The 19,628-nt window shown below is 29.9% G+C and overlaps 1 protein-coding gene across 4 annotated transcripts in view; it reads right to left on the bottom strand.

The window, feature by feature from the left end:
• The window catches only part of LOC121118847 (uncharacterized), a 110,714-nt gene that overhangs the window by 24,592 nt on the left and 66,494 nt on the right, over positions 1-19,628 (bottom strand). For 3 of the 4 annotated variants that reach the window (XR_011779994.1, XR_011779993.1, XM_071888232.1), the window contains 2 exons: positions 16,030-16,514; positions 9,438-9,570 (listed from right to left, as the gene is read on the bottom strand). Coding sequence is in view for 1 of the 4 variants with exons in the window: in XM_071888232.1 (XP_071744333.1) it covers positions 9,438-9,570; positions 16,030-16,171 (275 nt within the window). In the remaining 3 variants the exon portion in view is untranslated. Of the gene's footprint in view, positions 1-9,437; positions 9,571-16,029; positions 16,559-19,628 lie in introns of those variants that run through there. The other variant, XR_011779992.1, reaches the window with a different exon arrangement.

The following is a 19,628-nucleotide window of genomic DNA, read 5'->3' as shown; positions in this document are numbered from 1 at the left end:
ACTGTTCTTGTGTTATTTGAAATATACAAGATTATCATTTCTATAGCAAAATCACGTGATATTCTTGTTTCTAGGGCTGGTGTATTTACGGGGTTGTACCATGGTTCTATTCTATACGTTGTTACACTCGGTACGGTATGTATATATATAATCACAAATTAAATATTTTGATATATATAATCACAAATTAAATATTTTGATATATATAAAATTTTGGTTTAAAAAAAAAATCTAAACTTAAAGAAGTCGATTCGACAGTACTCCATCCTCTGGGTGAAATAAATGATAGATCGTTGCACACTAAAAAAACTTTTAATTGCCAAAATATTCGGTGATACCTACGAATCTGAGTCAAAATAAATAAAAAAAAAAAAATTACCAGCTAGAAAAAGATGTAATAACATACAAAATGATAAAATGCAACCATTTGACAAAAAACTCACTGGTATGGTGGAAGTATAATTTATATAAATTTCCCAATATTTCCAAGTTAGACTCACAATATCAAGCAACTACAGATACATCTGTATAAATGCAAGTTTTTTTTTTTTTTTGACAGCTGGTGATATTGTGAATGTTAATTGGTCTTGTTTATTCGGAAAATGTAAACAAATGCATCTTTTAGCACACAAGCCAAATTGTAAATTAATGAATAATAATTTTAGTGATGGAAAAATTTCAAAGGAAATCCCGATGCGATTCTTGTACAAATTCCTGATTCCGATACTTTAATATTTTAATAATAGTTAAACAATACAATTTTTCTATCAGGGGCGTCCATAGGATTATATTTTTTGGGGGGCTTGGTTATTGGAATTATAAAATTAAACAATTTCATAAATTTAAAAATCCACAACTGGTCACAAAAAAATGAATATTTTAGAAAAAAATTTCAAAACTTATGGCTATTCTCAAATTTTAAACTTTTTGAGAAAAAAAATTGAATAATCTACAGATATTAACAAAAAATTAAATTTTTTGAAGAAAGACTTCCAAAATCTACTGTTGTTAACAAAAAATTTGAAAAATTAAATTAGATTTCAAATATTAAATTTTCTAGTTCGAAACAAAAGCTCCTTAATTTGTTTGTGTGTGTGGGAGGGGGGGCTATTTTTTTTCATAACTTAGAAAAGTAATAAATAGTTAAATACCAGAAATAAATAATATTAAATAAGGATCGGAATTGCAAATTAAACATTATTTTCCCCATGCTGATCCGGATTCCGATTCCAGAAAAAAACACCCGATTAATCGTATTATAAATGTAATCTGTGTATATTTTATATCAACATTTATTTTCTAGAGACAAGGCGTTACCTCACTAAAGTTGAGATTCTACAGTTATTACAGGATGAGGACACAAAAATTAGAATCCTCTTAGAGGCCGTCTAGCCTTAGTTTTAAGAGTATCACACTTTTGTACTTGACGCCATTCGAAGGAACTGACAAAAAGCTACATTTTGATATTTCTTTTGTTTTTTTGCGATCAAAAATGTTCGAGCTACAAGAAAAACGGTAGAGGGTGTGCGATCTCACATCAGTAGTGGATCTCCGACAAGATAGAGGGAGCTTTTAGGACATAATATCAAGCTCAGGTAATTGTCTTTGGCGTCGGGCGTTCGACGGTAGCAAGATGCCTCCCTACTTTTTCAAGGGCAACAAAAAAGTCAACGTGGACGTATTCTACAATGTCCACAGCTAACATATCTTGCCATGGTTGAAGAAACATTCTCTAGGGAAAACTATGTGTTTACCCAAGAAGGTCCCGGCGCACACGTCCAAAAAAGGTGCATCATTTCTGCAAGGAGAACATGGTTGCCTTCTGGCCGGCAAACTTCTGACCAATATCTTAAACTGACGTGAACCCCCTGAACTTTGCTGTTTGGTGCGTCTAAGAGGGCAACTTGAACCAGACTTCTCACCTGAATATCGATGCCCTGAAGGCCTTGATCACGGAGGAATAGAACATCTTTTCCTCCGACTTCATCAATGCCAGCTGTGCTTCTGAGTAAAAGTTATGTGAAACAAAAAATCACGTGATTTGTGAATATCCCTTTATTTTAAACAACTTATAAAGTATCGCAGTAAATAATTTCATGGAAAGGTGCACACGCTCATTAATTAAAAAGTTATTAATCCATTTTAGGAAAAAAAATATGTACACATTGATATATTATGTAGTATGTATGTGTTCAGAAATTTTCATATATTCATTCAGTGAGCCTTCACTGAAAAGGTTCCCACTATTGATGAATAGCCGTTAATCTCTTTTCATCATAATTAGAGGTAACAATGGATGCAATAAAGTTTTGAATGAATATATTATTCATAATTAGAGTCAATTCTTATGTTAATGAGACTGAAAAGAAGAGGGGAGTCTTTACCCAAAAAATATTTGAGACTTTCTCATTTGAGGGCCTTTCTATCTTCTTCTTTTTTCAATTGACTTTTTTTTATCATGAACCCCTTGGATTGGAAAAAATAGTATTTTATTTTTGAACTCTCAAGCTGTTGTAGTAATCGGATGCGTCTGCAGGGGTGAGATTGAGGGGCTGTAGTACCCCTCCCTTCAAATATCCAAAAAATATTATTATTCAAATGTTTTTTCCGAAAAATTAAATAAACTGAGAATAGCTTAGGGATTTTTGACCTTTTAAAAAAAAAAAAACTTTCTGAGAATAATTATGGATTTTTGATTTTTTTTTCCCAAAAAAATTAAGTATAAAAATTAGATACTTATAATTTAATTTTTGAAATTTTTTAACAAAAAACTATATTTTCTGTTAGCAGGTGTAGATTTTTTAAATATTTTTCCAAAAAATACATTTTTTGTTCATAGACTTTTAAAATTTTATTCCAAAAAAGTTCTTTTTTTGGTGAATAGCTGTGTATTTTTGAAAGTATTTTCGAAAAGATTTATAATTTGAAATTTTGTTTCCAAAAATTTAACAATTGAAATTTCCTTCTTGAAATTTTTTGTGAAGAGCTGTGGGCTTCTAAAATTTATTTTCAACAAATTACATTTTTTGTTAACAGATGTGGATTTTAGAAATTTTGTAAAAATTTTCAGTTTTTGGATTGTTTTAAAAAAAATCCTAAAATCAACCCCCTCACAAAATAAATTTTAAATATTTGAATTTGTTTTGAATAACTATCGATTTTTGAAAAAAATTCCAAAAATTTTTTTTGGAAAAATTATTTTTAATAAATTTTAATATTAGAAATTTTGTTTTTGAATTTTTTTTTTTGAAAAACGAAAAAATTTAATATTTGAAATTTCTTTTTTACAGTTTTTTCCCAAAAAATTAAAATTAAACTTTCCATAAATAGCTATGAACTTTTGAAAAAACTAGCCCCCCAAAAAAAAAAAAAAAAAAAAAATATATATATATATATATAATCCTATGGACGGGGCCGTAATATTAAGTATGGGAGAAAACTCTTATATGTAATTATAACCTGACGTTAATGTTTGACTGCATGGTCAACAATTCATATCTATACATACTGAAAATGAGGAATATTAAATAAAGGTAAAACTAAGCATAGAAAATACCTCATCATATTCAAATTCAAAGGAAATCAGATCTCATTAGATAATAATTACTCTCTTTCTATCCATCGAATCCATGGACGTTCTCATGGAGCTCAAATTTTGTTATTAGAATTCATTATATTAAAGTCAATCGCAAGAGATTTGATTTCCACCATGTAATAACTAAAATGATTTGCCCTTTGTGATTAGAAACATTGGAACTTTTTCATGCAAGTTTAAAATGATTGAAAAATACACATCATTAGTATTGAAACTTAAGGTGAATTCCGTTGTCATATGCAGTGGTTCAGTAGTTGGAACACCCCAGGGTTCAATAAGTGCGGGTGCCAAATTCAGGGACAGCTTAAAAAACGAAACAAATATAGATTATATTTCTTTTTGAAGACCCTTTAACCCTTTCGTCTAAACTACTAGAAAAAAATGGATATTTAATAATTTTTGTAAAATTGTTTATAGTTTTAATGATTATTTAATACATATATTTAATAATTTATCATCTACCAATAAAGTGACGTTTAAATAAGGCTGGGACTCTTATATCCCGATAGAACTTTAAGTGCATTTATTCATTGATATTTCATTTTTTAAACGTAGTATAAGTCTTTTTCAATACCCTATCAATGATTCCCAACAAAAATCTGTACCACCATTGTATATTTTTTCGGTCCAGTCCATAGATGACTCAATAAAAATCTTCTTTGTCCACGCCTCCCACCTATTAGTTATAGTCAGAAACAACTTTCGGACAATCAAAAGTTTTTTTGTATACGGCTCCCTGTTCTCTGGTGATTGTTTCCTTATCAGCAATGTTAACTTCGTCAAGCCGGCGAGAGAAAATAATTTCGTCAACGAAGTTTTTTTTTTCATGACGAAGACGAGACAAAGACGAAATTCTGATGAAGGCGAAAATCTGACGAAACTGACTAATATAAAAATCTGACGAAGACGTAATTATGACAAAGACGAAACTCTGACGAGACAAGACAAAGATGAGACGAAGACGAAATAAAAGATAACCACGAAACAATGTCGATGCCTTACAAAGATAATATTATGACACTGACGAAAGTCTGACGAAAACTAATGACTTAAGATTACGAAGACAAAAAATATCAATGTTATTACTGATGCTGATCAGTGTTAACTTCGTCAAGCCTGACGAGACGACATCATTAGTCAACGAAGCTTTTTTTCATGACGAAGACGAAAATCTGACAAAAATAATGACAAAACGAGACGAAGACGAAAATCTGACAAAAATAATGACAAAGACGAGACGAAGACGAAATTCTGATAAGTACGAAAATCTCACGAAGACGAAAACTGAAGAAATGATGACGAAGAATAATGACTAACGAAGACAAGACGAAACTGAAAATAGCTGACGAAGTTAACACTGCCAATAAGTCCCATCAAAGTTTGAAAGCAAATGAACTCCTTTACTATACATCCATTTGTAAGCCCCTTGTCAATTCTTTATTGTTCTTTCAGTTATTGTGTAAATACTTTCTGTTTTGACGAATTGTTGTACACCAAAAACACTTGGTCTTTTAAGAGATATTCAAATAGAGGTATTGATGAAAAGTAATTATCAAAGTAAACTTTGTGATCAAATAAATCATCGGTAAGATAAACCACAACATGTTACATACCTAAAACACTTACTTATATTGTATATAAGCATAAACTATTAAATTAAATAATTATTAAATTGCCTGACGGGATCCATTAGTCCTAAATGAACTATTAATATTTTCTCGAAAAAAAATAAATTATGATTAAGCATATTTTAATAAATATGAAAATTATATTAATGTTAAACAAATTCAGAAAGAAATTATACACTATTTACTTATTTTAAGCGTAATTATCCTTACAAACTAAATTTTGACTTAAAAATGCTGATTACTGCGGCAATGAAAACAGTGTTAACTGAAAGAATATATAAAAAAAAAAAAAAAAAAAAAAAAAAAACACGTAGAAAAAGATATTTTTCCTTCTTTTTGGAACCAACAAAGACTTATGAATTTAACCCACAAGAATTATCGAGTACTAGATATAATTTAAGGGATTGGGACTCTCATGTGCCGTCGGTCTCGAAAGGTTTGTTTGAAGTTTTTTTATTCTTAAAAAGAAATCAGTCAATTAAGTGAAAGTAAACATTATATTTATGATAAAAACAAGACAAAAAAAAAAAACCACATTTCCAAAATTAACATATAAAGGGTTTTCCATTTTCCATTAACAGCGCTCACATTTTTTTAAAATAAAACGAAAACGGTTTGAGATATCGACGATTTCTTTATTTGCCGTTAAAATACATTCAAGTTAATTTATGAATGAAATTCGATGTCGTTTGAATGACCACCACGTGCATGTTTTACGAAGTCCAATCGTTGAACCCAATTTTCGACTACTTTTCCGTAGTTTAGAAGGGCTATTTTTATTAAAAATACTTTTGTAAGTCTGTAGCTACAGATTGATAGAAACTGACAGAACTGACAAAGTCGAATCCACACCGGAACTGAGGCTGCAATATATTGCTTATCGGTCTCTGTTCTTGCACTCATTTTCATTTGTTGTATATTTTGGTATATTTATAGCCTTCTAATATTCCAACCACATAATTTTATGTAAATTAAACACGTGATTACTTTTGTTGTATCATGCAATCTTTCCAACAAAAAAGATTCAGAAAAAGTCCAGGTACGCTACCAAGCTTGTCGGTGCCCTATAATATGATAAATATAATATTTTTAAGCCAGGGTTTCCCAAACATTACTATGATAAGGCCTCTTACACTTATAGATTTTTAGCTGAATCCCCTTTATACAAAACATTTGTACTATGTATGTGTAAACTGAAAGCAATCCTCAATTCTACATCTTCCTACAACCCCCTCACCCCCCCATGTCCATGTATAAAAAATAACTAAGACCAGAGACAAAAACCAAGACCGAAACAGTTGAAATGAAAGAATCGGGACTGGGACTGATAGAGACGCTGAACTTGAACCGGGTACTTCCTTTTAAATAACCTATATAAATACCATTTATATATCTTAAATTAAATGCCATATATTAATAAATGCGTAAATTTTAATATTTCCTATTGGCATAAATGTACATGCTTCATTTAATTAATATTGGGTGTATTTTTTTTTAATCCTAAAACCCTGACCCCCCAATTATAATCCTGCAGATGCCCTGTGGGGGTTTATCAATAAATAAAAAAAAGCCATAAAACCTTTATCAATTCTACTTGACAACAAAGAAAAACTATTGGATATTAAATCAAATTAAAAGTTACACAAAATTCCTATAAAATGTTTGGATTTTTACGATCAAATTTGATCCGGATCGATGAAGGACAATAAAAGGATTATTACCTAGTTAAAAAAAAAACATAAAATAAGTGAATTTTATTAAAGATATATTCATTTCCTAACGATGATAATTTATTCGTCCAAGACTAGAATAAGTGTATTCGCCAACGAATATTTTTGCATGACGAGAAAAAAATTACTCAATATGTTTCGTCTTATTAAAACAAAGTATTCCTCTTTTTGATGAAATAAAGACGAAACTAAATGTGAGACGAATTGAATAATTGCCGACGAATTTAACACCGTTTTCTATGTAATTCTTTCTTGAGCGATAAAGTATTCATGGAAAATAGGCGCGTTTGGCCACGTTGTTTTATAGATTTGCCCCTATAAATTAACACTGTTTTCGATTCCAAACCCAATATGAACATAAATTGTTGCACTAAAGAAAGAAAAATTAAAAGACTAATTTACAAAGCTCTTAATGAGTTGTAGAAAGAAAACTCGTTCAAAGTATGTAGGTAGTTCATGAATTTACTCCATTGAGAATAGGAAATATAAAATATTTGATTTTTCATTATATATGGCTTTCTACTGAAAACCACTTAAAACTTTTAACAACTCTTATATACATAGGTACATACGTACATTACTTCTTTGATGCAAATCTAACTTTAAACGTAAACAAAACCGGCCTCGTTCTGTTTCTAAGCTCTACTTTTTTATTTATTCTTGATATATGGATTTTTTTTTATACATAGTATGACGAATTAGTCACAAACGGGTGTTAATGAAATGGGGCTCTAGAAATAATGCAGTGGGTTCTTTTGCATATTTTTTTACTACTCTGTAATAGTGAGTGGTATTAAAAGTAGCCTAAAATGAGTAGAATGTGTGTTATATTCCTACTGGCCATAAATGTTTCTAAATTGGTCATAAAAGGCAAGTGAAGTGCAATCAAAATCCAAAATACGTCATATAACTTTTTTACTGTTCATTTCTCTAAAACGAGCCTTGTAAAACGAATATATTTGAATACAATACTTACATTCTACATATTTGCATACAAATATATCTACGCCTACAATATACACATACACTCTTGTAGATCAGAATCTAATATAGAGTTAAAAAATTTAAAAAATGGTTCTTGTTTAATGGACATTTCATTGACTTTACATCAGGGGTTATCTCCCAGGATTTCTGTGGGTTTTACATCATCAGTAAATTCCGCATTTAATTATTTCTTAATATAATTTTAATTATTGTAATTATATAGGTATAGTGTGTTGGATTTTATCCCGGGGTTGGGTTGAGTACTTAACAATTGTACACCACCGAGCTTCAGCAAAAGCAGGCTCTTTCATCAATTACTATTTAGGTTCCTGATCCAATGGTAGGATCAGGTTACGGAATTCATATAAACCCTCGGATTCTATTAAAAACCCGTGCACTATTTAAGATAATGATAAAAATGAAGAAAATGACCATTGATTATTTATGGTTAAGACTCATTTATTAACGGGATCCAGCTCAAAGACAATTTCCAGTGAAATAAGAATCGCAACTCTTCTTACATAAAATAAGAATGTACAAGGGTGGGTCAATAAGTCCGTTACTTTTGAATTTCCCAACTGATAACTAGAATGACAACACTGTTCCTGTTGACAAGTCTCTGTCAGTTGACTCCAGACAAATTTTGAACAAGCTGCGTCATTTAGTTTGTCTTTGCCAGCCATTGATAACTGAGCATTGCGTGAATTGTGGTGAAAATGGCACAAAGTGAATTTTGTGTGTACATCAAGCAGGATTTTTGCAGAAAAATACCACCGCTACTGAAACCAAGCCTATGCTTGATAAATACTAAAGGGATTCTGCACCATCAATTTCAAAAGTAAAAAAAGGGATTTACTGAATTTCATTGCGGTCGTTTAAGCACGAGAAATGCCGAATATTCAGAACGCCTAGTTGGAGCTGCTACGGGATATGGTGTTGGTCTATTGGAGATTTAGAGTAATGAAGACTGTAGAAGCCTTAGGGATATCACATGGCCGAGTGGTTTCTATTTTGAAAGACCACTTAATTATGAACAGCTATCCCCAAGATAGGTACTACGTTTGTTCGCAATCAACCACAAACGCAATCGCGTGAAAAACTTTGAAGGAATATTTGGCGTATATATAACCTCAATAGTTTTTGCGGCGTTTCGTAACTATGGAGGAATTATTTTGATAAATAACAAGAGTTTTTATCAAAAAGTCATGGACCCATTATCCGTCATTCTATAATTATACAATCAACAATATATTTACATACTACTCCAAGTGAATTATACGTGATATATCAATAATGAAGTAACGTTTTGGCTTATAATCAAGAAGAACAATCAATGAGTTTTAATTTAACTCATTAAGACATTAATTAGCATGCACATGTTATACTTAATTATAAGTGTAATTAGTTGGGTTTTTTTATAATGAAGGTAATTTGATCCTGAACAAAGGGTCCGAAATCAAAATACAAATAATAAAAAATAGGATCAATGAATGGACTCACCTATCTGAAATGGATACTTGATGTACGAGTGCAGCAGATGCTTGAACTGGAGGAGGAGGTGCCGGAGGAACACCACTTGCAGAATGAGCCAATGATGAGGAAATAGAAGGGGTCTGAGAGTAATCATGTCGAACTGCAAATGAAAGGAATATACAAAATATAACTAATTTTCTTTTTTTTGTAATGATATTATTTCATTTTTACCATAATAAAAAATGTCAGAAAATATAATATTTTTTAAATATTTTGAGCTTTGATTTGTTTGATTTACTGTTTAAAACTTATTAATTATATTTAATTAAAGGAATGATAAAGATTGAGTCTATAAAACTGTGAAAGGAAAAAAAACCAGCACATCGGTCTTCAAAATTTCCCTAGATAAAAAAGGTCGATTTACAAAAAAACAAAAAATATTTCACGTCAAACTTTTGATATAACGACTTAATCAATTTTAAACTCGTGTAGAGAATATACATATTTATAACCAAACCATGCTTAGATTTGAGCCATGTCTACGACAAGCTTGCTGAAAAAATGATTCATAGTGACTGAAGATTATTCACTTTACGTGTAAGTATGCATTTGTTAGTAAAGATTTAAATTAATAAACCATAGATCAAATAATATTAATATGACTATATTTAATAAATACATCAATTAAAAGTGATGGGAAGATTAATTGAAATCAGAGAATCGGTTCTTTTTTCTGGAATCGGAATTGGGAAAATAATGTTTAATTTGCGATTTCGATCCTTATTTAAAATTATTTATTACTGGTTATGTTATGAAAAAATAAAATTAAAATTATGGAATTTTTGCTTTTACAAGAAAATTTAATACTTGAAATTTAATTTTTAAATTTTTTTTTTTTAAATTCAATTTCTTTGAGTAAGTATGTATTTTAATAAAAAAATTCAAAACTGTTATATTAGATACTTAATTTTGAATTTTTTTTGCAAAAAATTTAATTTTCTTTGAATAACTATGTATTTTTGAATTTTTTTTTTCCAAAAAATGTGATGTTTGAAATTAAAAAATGAAAATTTTATATTAAAAATTTAACTTTGACATTTTTTCCAGAAATTCATATTTTTTGAGAACAGCTGGGGATTTTTGAGTCTATTTTCCCAAAAATTAAAATTTTTGTGAATTATAAATTTGAATTTTTTTTTCTAATTTTTTTAAATTTTTGGAGCTATTTTAGAAAAATTACAAAAACCAAGACACCCCTACAAAAAAAATAAAAATATATACATATAATGCTGTGGATAGCAAAATAATATATTAATTAATAGCAAAAGGGTATTTTTTAAGTATTATTTAAAATATTAAAGAATCGGTATCGGCATCGATATTGTTTTTTTGGAATTGTCCAATCAACATTTTTCTTGTATTTCAATTCCATTTTCCTATTTAATTTTTTTTTTTTGTACTTCAATTTCAATTTCGTGTGGTAAAAAATATTAATTAAAAATACTAATAATTAAAAAATAAACAAGTTATAGCGATGATTGTGGAGCGATGTAGTTTAATGGACAACATACATGGAGGAAATTATTCTCTTGAACTCTTTAGGCTTAGATTAATACTTGGTCACTCATAGAGTAGGAAATAAACATGATGTTAGGGATATTTGCATCATATATATAGAAAAAAATTTCAAACATCCACAGCTATTAAAAAAAAATTCTAAGAACCCCTTTTTTCCAAAAATAATTTTTTTGTCGAATTTTAAATTTTTTGGAGAAAAATTTAAGTATAAATAGTTATTCAGAGAACTTATAATTTTTTGGAAAAAAATTTGAAAAATTAATTTAATTTTCAAGTTTTAATTTTTTGAAAAAAAATCAAATATTAAATTTTGTAGTAACTACAAAAATTCCTTAATTTGGGGGGGGGCATACAGCCCCTCCAGCCACACCCTGCAGACACCCCTGGATGTATACCGTGGGGTGAGAGCCAAATTGTCGTGACTCAAATATTTTATTTACAGAAGTAAGCATGAAAACTACCTTTTTTCATAATGATAAATGGTGTTTTCCAATTTTTGACTATTAAGTGGATATGAGAAATTCTCTGTTTGTCAATATTATGATTAAATATGATACTTCTAATATGACATATAGGCAATAAAACAAATATTTATAATTTTTGAGCAACGCCAATTTAACACTTCAATTACACCCTATGACATAGGAATTGTCATTCCTATGTCATAGGGTGTAACTTTATTATTATAATATTTACTTATACACGGTTGTTCAAAAATCTGAAACTTCTCATGTTAATTGTAATTATTTAGGTGCCAAATCAATCAATCATGAATCTGATTGACTGACATTGAAAAGAGATTCAATCCTCAGCAAAAGGTATCAATTGGGTTAAAAAATTTACACTCCTTCAGTCGTCATGCAACACTTACAGAATGAACTGGAAGTTCTTCTTAGCCATGGTAAAACGTCAATTCAAATTATCAACTCATATCCGGACAAAATAAGCTAAAGTTCGATAAAATGACAGTTAAGAAGCTCCGCGAGACCGGAAGTGTCAATAATTAGCCGAGATCCGGTCGCCCCAGGACTGCACGTAGCAGGATGATTACATCTCAAGCATTTTAGAACCTGTGGCACTTTCATAGTTTGGAAGTAACCCCTTGTTTGTGTTCTAGCAAGATGAGGATTCCATACAGACCGGACGCTGACCCCAAGAATGTTTGGAACTGCACATTCAATTTTGGGACGAATCATTGTGGCCACCTTCAAGTACAGATGCCAATCCCTGCGATTATTTTGTATAGAGGTATCTAGAGGAAAATCTTAGGAATTTGACTTGATTGAAGACTTTTGATTACATAATTCTGACTTATAAACTGAAGTATATAGCACAAGAGACTTGACTTGGAATCGAAAACTCACACTAATATTTCAAAGTGGCTTTCATTGCACAGGGGAACACTCATTTTGAACAGGTGATTTTAAGATAATAATCTTTAAATTATCTTTGAGCACAGAATCCAAAACTCATCTCAGTCACCTGAATTCTGAAATATCTGGGATTATAGAAATTCGGAACTATTATTGTTCAGAGGGATTCTTTACACTTAAAAAGATCCCAAATCAAATGTAGGATTAATAAAACTTATGTAAAAGTGTTTTTATTGATTCTGTATCTTGTTCTGAACTCGATATATTTCCAATTTTAGGCTGAAAAATGATGAAAAACGAGATTCTTCTTAAGACCCTTAGAACTTATTCAACATACATAATGATGAGGAATATCATGATTATATTATAGAAACATATTTAGGTTTGAATTTAAAAAAATCTATTTACAAATTATGCATCTCCATGTTTTTGTGTTCCATATGGTAATTTTTAAGCGATCCTATTTTGAAATATTCATTTGCTTTACTCATCGTGAATGGATTGCTTCAATGTTTTTATCCTGGTATCTCATTCCCAAGGAAGGAGTCCACTATACTCCTTTATGTATGAGGTCTGGTAGTTTTCATCTGTTGAATTCTCTTCCCGTCGTCAATTGTAGAATTCGGAATCCAAATTTGAACATCATTTGAGATGGATGATCAAGTTAGATGTATCTCCCTTCGATGTTGAGTATTTACTAGTACACCACAAAAAAAAAAAAAAGGTTCGGATCACACCAAAAGGAATTAAAATTCCTTGGAGTTGCATATTTTTTAAATAGGTATTTTATTAAATTATGCATTGAGTATTTTTCTATGATATTCCTCATAATTTATATAATATAAATAAGTTATAAGGGTCTAAAGAGGATTATTTTCTATATATTATGTTTTCTTTCATCAGACCAAAGAAAATAAAAGATGCTCCAAGGAGGCATGAGGTTTGTTTACTTATATCGCGGTGTAAATAAAGCAACATAGAGTGGCAACATCTTGTGGTAAAATAATACAACTCTCTAAACTACAATATGTTATTTAATTTAAAATATAGGCATGCTACTCATATAGAGGGCGCGGTAAATATTAATTTAATTAGAAATCAAGAATGAGTAACCTTTTTAATTGATTTAAGTTGCTCCTCCAGCTGTCACATCACATTGCGGATAATATATATATGTTAGTGATGGGACAATTAATCGGGAATTGCATGTTTTTTTGGAATCGGGAAAATAATGTTTAATTTGTGATTTTGATTCTTATTTATTACTGGTATTGAACTATTTATTACTTTTCTAAGTTATGAAACAAAATTCCCCCTCTCCAAATTAAGGAATTCTTGTATATTACTAGACAATTAAAAATTTAATTTAATTTTTCAATATTTAAAAAAAAAAAAAAAAAATGAATTTTCTTGGAATAACTAGTTATTTTTGAAATTTTTCTCCAAAAAATTTAATATTTGAAATTTTTTTTCAAAAAATTTTATTTTGTAAATTTAATTTTTTTGAGCATAGCTGGGGATTAATAGCATTTTTTTCTAAAAAAATTATTTTTTGTTAACAGTTGTAGATTATTGAAAATTTCTGAATATCAAATTGTAAATTAAAAAAAAAAAATTTCAAAAATTTTATATTTGAAATTTAATTTTTAAAATTTTTTCAAAACTTTTTATAATTAAAATTAAAATTCTTTACCCCTGAAATACATATATATATAAATCCTATGGAGGCCCTTAATATATAAAATGGTAGTTTTTAACTATTATTTAAAATATTAAAGAATCGGAATTGGCATCGGGAATTTTTACAAGAATTGCATCAGGATATTTTAAGGAATTATCCCATTATTAATATATATATATTAGGTTGTTCATACAGTATTGGAAAACCATATATTTTGTGTATCTTTTTTAATAATTAATCATTGATTAGCTGTCGGAATTGTGGTAAAGCAAAAAATTTAGAAAGAGGGGGGAGATAATGAGAGAAGATAAAATGATGGGCTCCATACTCAACCATAGGTAACTAATACATGAAAGAATAATCATTGCTCAATATGTCTTCTTTTTGAGGTCTATATATATTCCTATAATTATTTTTTGTGGGTCCATACATACGAGCATATTTTTTTCTTTTGAAAAATGTTAAAAATTTATTTTCTAAATAGTGTCTAAGAATTTTCCGTTTTCTTTCCAAGGAAAGTTTTTGAATAATGGTTTTACTCTTGTCCTTAAAAAAAACTTTTATAATTAAAAATTATTCTAATATTTTGTTTTCTTTACGGAATGGGACGAATACTAATTGAAGTTGTTTCCCTCGTCAAAACATGTAAAGAATCATTATATAAATGAATCTTGTATATAGGCAAAGGGGAAAATCCAGTGTGGAATGGGTATGCCAGAAAAGAAATCCAAAATCAACACGGCAACTCTAACAATTAAAAGAATGTTTTGAAGAAGAGAAAGAATAATGATCATGATGTTTCATTAAATCAGTTACAATCTGATGTGACAAGGGAGGAAGAGAAAAGGATATAAACAAGAAAAATTTGCTTGAATTACTCCAATGCCCATCCCCAATTCTACTCTGAGTCCAACAAAGACTTACAATTATAACTCCGTAACAAATCCTCAGGGTTACACTCCGTCTTTTATGAGCACACATGAATATTCTATCAGGTTTTGACTGTAGTTGAATCTATTTAGAAAGAATGTTCACTACTCAGGAATCACATAATAATGACAACTGCTAAGGAAAATAAAATTCCTTCTTTATACTAACAATTACAAATGAACGGGTCAGCTAAAAATACACACTGGATTTGCATGTATGTATATAGTTATATCTACTGAGAAAACGCAAATTGCAATTTTTACTGCCTGGAGTAAGAAAAGGGTAGAGAAGCATTAACTATTTCATTTTTGCGGATAGATTGATCTTGATTAGATATTAAAAGTTTTGATTAAATTATAATTAATAAAATTACTGTGCTTATGAGGGATATATTGAGATTGATCACATATCGAAGAGATCATTAAGATAGGGAATGTTAAATAATATAATGAAAGATATTAAATCGTGTTACAAGATGGCCAGGGGCGTCCACAGGGGAGGGCCTATATCACCTTGGGGGATTAAGGATTTTTTGATGCTTTTTAGGTTAGCTAAAAGTGTTTGGATGAGTACCGAATGTTAGGTAAGTAACAAGTATTCAGACGAGTATAGAGTATTCAGGTGAGTAATGAGTACTAATTTTTATATAACCAGGATGAAAAAATTTAAGCGAAAATAGGGGTAATTTTTTTTTATCAAAGATTTGTTTTCTTAAAAAAAGTCGTTCAGGAAAATTACATTGCGAGCAAAAAATTTAATATTTGAAATTTTTTTTCCAAAACATTTAATTTTTCAACTTTTTTTTTAAATATAATTTTTCATGTACAACTGTGGATTTTTGAAATTTAAAACAAAAATAATAATATTTTGTGATAAGCTATGGATTGGTGCTAAAAATTTACAAAAAAAATTCTGTGAATATCTATGGATTTTTCAAAAAAAAATTCAAAAATTTTTATAGTTGAAGTTTTTTTTTCAAAAAAATTTTTTTTTTTTAGTCCTTATTATGGAAAACAAAATCTAAAAACCAATCCTACTGACCTACTTGCCTCCTTACCTTGTACTCCAATGTTCTTTTTTTGATCCCTCAGAAGAATTTTCTTCGTCCTCTTTATTGAGTGGATTGAGCAAACCATTTTCTTCATCCTCTTCTTCATCAGAGTAGTCCTCATCATCCAGATCCGACTCATTCTCTTCATCCTCTTCGTTCTCCTCCTCGGATTCTCTTTTGTAGGAGTACCAATGGTAACAAGCAGAGCAAATGGCAGGAATGAGTATGACGAATACCACGAGGGACAGAACTAGCCCTGTCAGCCAGGGTGCTAGTTGCCAATGAGAGCGATGCGTAAAGTTGAGTTCATCAAGAGCAGAGGATTTGGAGCTAGGATAAGAGGGTTCATCATGATGATCCATCATGGCAGCATCACTATTCTAGGAGCCAGAGCCTTTTCGTACTCCCACAGTCTAGTGGTTGATATCCCATTTGCTGATCCATGGAGAAGGGTGAGTTGGATGGATGCTCAATTTTTATGAATATTTTAGCTATAAGGAGAAAAAAAAAGTGCATTAATGATTCATTTGTTAAATCAAAGATTCAATGAATAAAAAGCCGAAGGGTGTAAAGGGGCTGTAGCTCCCCCCCCCTAAAAAAAAAGTATAATTTTTTTGTTTATTACTAGAAAATTAAAAAAATTGTAACTTAACTTGATTATTTTGAAACAAATTACAAAAAATTTAATTTCTTTCATTATTTTCAAAATATTTAATTTCCTGTGAATAGCAATGGATTTTTGAAATTTTTATCCAATCAAATTTAACTTTTGAAGTTTTTTTCGAAAAAGTCATATTTTTTGTGGATTTTTGGAATTTTTTTACAATCAAATTTAACTTTTTAGAACAGCTGTGGATTTTTTTTTTTTTTCCAAAAAATTTAATTTTTGTGAATAGCTGAGGATTTTTGAAATTAAAAAAAAATCGAATAACCAAACCCCTCCCAAAATTAATCTTGAAGAGTCCCCTGTTTTTTGATATTCGTTTCAAAGACTTGCAAAATTGTCAATTACATATTTAATAAAAAAATAATAAACAAATATTGAGTTTACATATGATATTAGATCTCAAAACTTTTTAATCGTGTTTCATATTCCCCAGTTAATTTATGAGCAACTATAGTATGTATTAATGATTTGGTACGGAGATGGCAATGGTCCTTTTCCCACAGATATATCCTCTTGTCAATTTCTGTTAGGACGTCTACTTGTAATGAATAACTTCAGGGATTAAGATAACTTAATTTATTAACTATTATTCTGATGAAGAAAAAAAATATATATATATCAACTCAAAAATCTTTTTTTATTTCCTAAAGACATATATTAAACGATTGTTTTAATTCATTCTCTCTTTCATAAATTAACTATGTATACTTCTCTACAAAAAAAAGACCTTATTTTGACCTACTAAAGTGGGAAAATAAGTAAAAAAGTGAAGGTTCAGATCTATAGAGTAGTCATTGATGAATACTATTGTTTTTATTTCTAAAAAAGTAATAGTAACTCAGGGGCGTCTGTAGGATTAGATTTTGAGGGGCAGACATGGTTTTATATTTTTTTTGTAAAAATTTCAACTATTAAATTTTTTCGAAAAAAAATCCAAAAATTTAAGGCTATTATGAAAAAATTAAATTTTTTGAAAAATAAAATTCAAAAATCCATAGCAAATTCAAAAAAAAAAAATTTAAAAATCCACAAATACTTAAAAAAAAAAAAACATAAAAAAATTTCAAAATTTAACTTCATATTAAATTTTTTGAAAATTAGATTCAAAAATCCATATGTAGTAACAGAAAAATATTTTGTTTTTTTAAATAAAAAATTTGGAAAAAAATTCAAAAATCAATTGCTATTCACAAAAATTTCAGATATTATATGGTAAGCTTTTTGCCCAAATGACCTTTTCTATGAAAATAAATCTTTTAAAAAAATTTCACTCCTATATTCGTTTAGAATGTTTTCATTGAGACCAATAAAAAATCTAGTAAAATGCAAAAATTCCTTATTGTTACTTTTTGATACCTTGTTTAATTCATTCTGGCACTTTTTCACTGTTTTAATTAAAAATAATCTCACCTGATCTTGACCTTAAATCAAAGCTCTTACTCTGTTTTCTTTTTTTACCACTGAACTCAGGTATAAATACGTCTACATTTACAAAAATAAAATAAAGGAATATCCTTTGTTTTTCGTAGAACAGTTTTTGAAGGAGATGCATGAAAAATGAGCGTAGGAGAAAGGAAGTGGATCGGGAAATACATACTTACATACATATATTTATTTATAATGTACAATATTTATATATGTATATTGTATATAAACTTGTAGTTTCCCTCATTTCTACACCTTCTTAATAATTTATGCCATGCTATTTATCATTGTACAACAATACTTATCATTTATTACAAAAAACGTCAGACTCCTGGAATAAAATAGTCTTTAAAACCACCGTTTACAGCGTTGTAGCCAAAGGGACTCCAGAGGCGACCACAAAATCTAAGTCAAGGCCTCGAAGGTCGGACGAAATGGTTGATACCGTGAAAAAGTCTGTTGTGGATAAGAGAGGCAAAGTCACCGTCAGCGGCTTCTCCAGGGAGTTCAACATCAGCAGAAGGACCATGGACCAGCTAGTTAAGAAAGATCTTGGCCTTAAGGTCTACAAGAGAACCCCTTGTCAAGTCCTCAAGCCTGTACACAAACGCCTCGCAAGGTCGAAGATTCTTTTCAACAAGCTTAAGAAAAAGGCCTCACTCGCCTGATTGTTCGCCGTTTGACTTTGTAGTGTTAGGGCGTTTAAAGGGGATGCTGGCGGGAGTCCAATGTAATTCCAAGGACTAGCTGAAGTCTGCCCTCAAGAATGCCTGAGCCAACCTCGACCAGAGCTTCATCGCCAAGTCATGCAGCAAGTTCCGGTCCAGGCTGGAGTTGGTAGTGGAGAACATGGGCGGCCATATAGAATAGACATGTGTCTAAGACTCTCATCTTTCATGCTAAATAAATTAATTCGTCGACCACTTTAAAAATTACAGAACTATTTAACTATTTTTAAAAATTTCAGAGTGTTCAGTTTTAGACACGCACACATGTATAATTATAAAAATCCAGTGTAGAATGGGCATGTTAAAAGAAAAAAAGAACCGGAAGTCAGCATAGAATTAGTCAAATGTCGATCCTCAATTCTACTCTGATTCCAAAGAGGACTTACAATTATAACTCTGCAACAAATCCTCAAGTCTTTTATGAGCATACACGAATATTCAATCAGGTTTTGAATATAATTGAATCTATTTAGGAAATGATGTGAATAATAATGGCAACGGCTAAGGAAAAAAATTCCTTCTTTATATTACCAATTCCAAAAGAACAGACCATCTAAAAATACACCGGATTTTCATGACTTTCTATATGATATAAATTTATTTTCTTTCACCCTGTATATCCTATCCTGTCAAATCACGTGATAAACAGAGATGCATAAAACATGTCCCGTAGGTATTTAAAAATAAAAGAACCCGCAATTGAGGCAGAAGCTGTGACAAGGGGGGAGGGAAGAAGGAAATAAACAAGTACGTAGGCAAGAATTACTCCGACGTCGAAGCCTTAA

Source organism: Lepeophtheirus salmonis, chromosome 5 (genome assembly GCF_016086655.4).
Source record: "Lepeophtheirus salmonis chromosome 5, UVic_Lsal_1.4, whole genome shotgun sequence".
Classification (NCBI taxonomy): Eukaryota; Metazoa; Arthropoda; class Copepoda; order Siphonostomatoida; family Caligidae; genus Lepeophtheirus; species Lepeophtheirus salmonis.
Note: the sequence above shows the minus strand (reverse complement) of the source record. Positions and strands in the feature narration are given on the sequence as shown.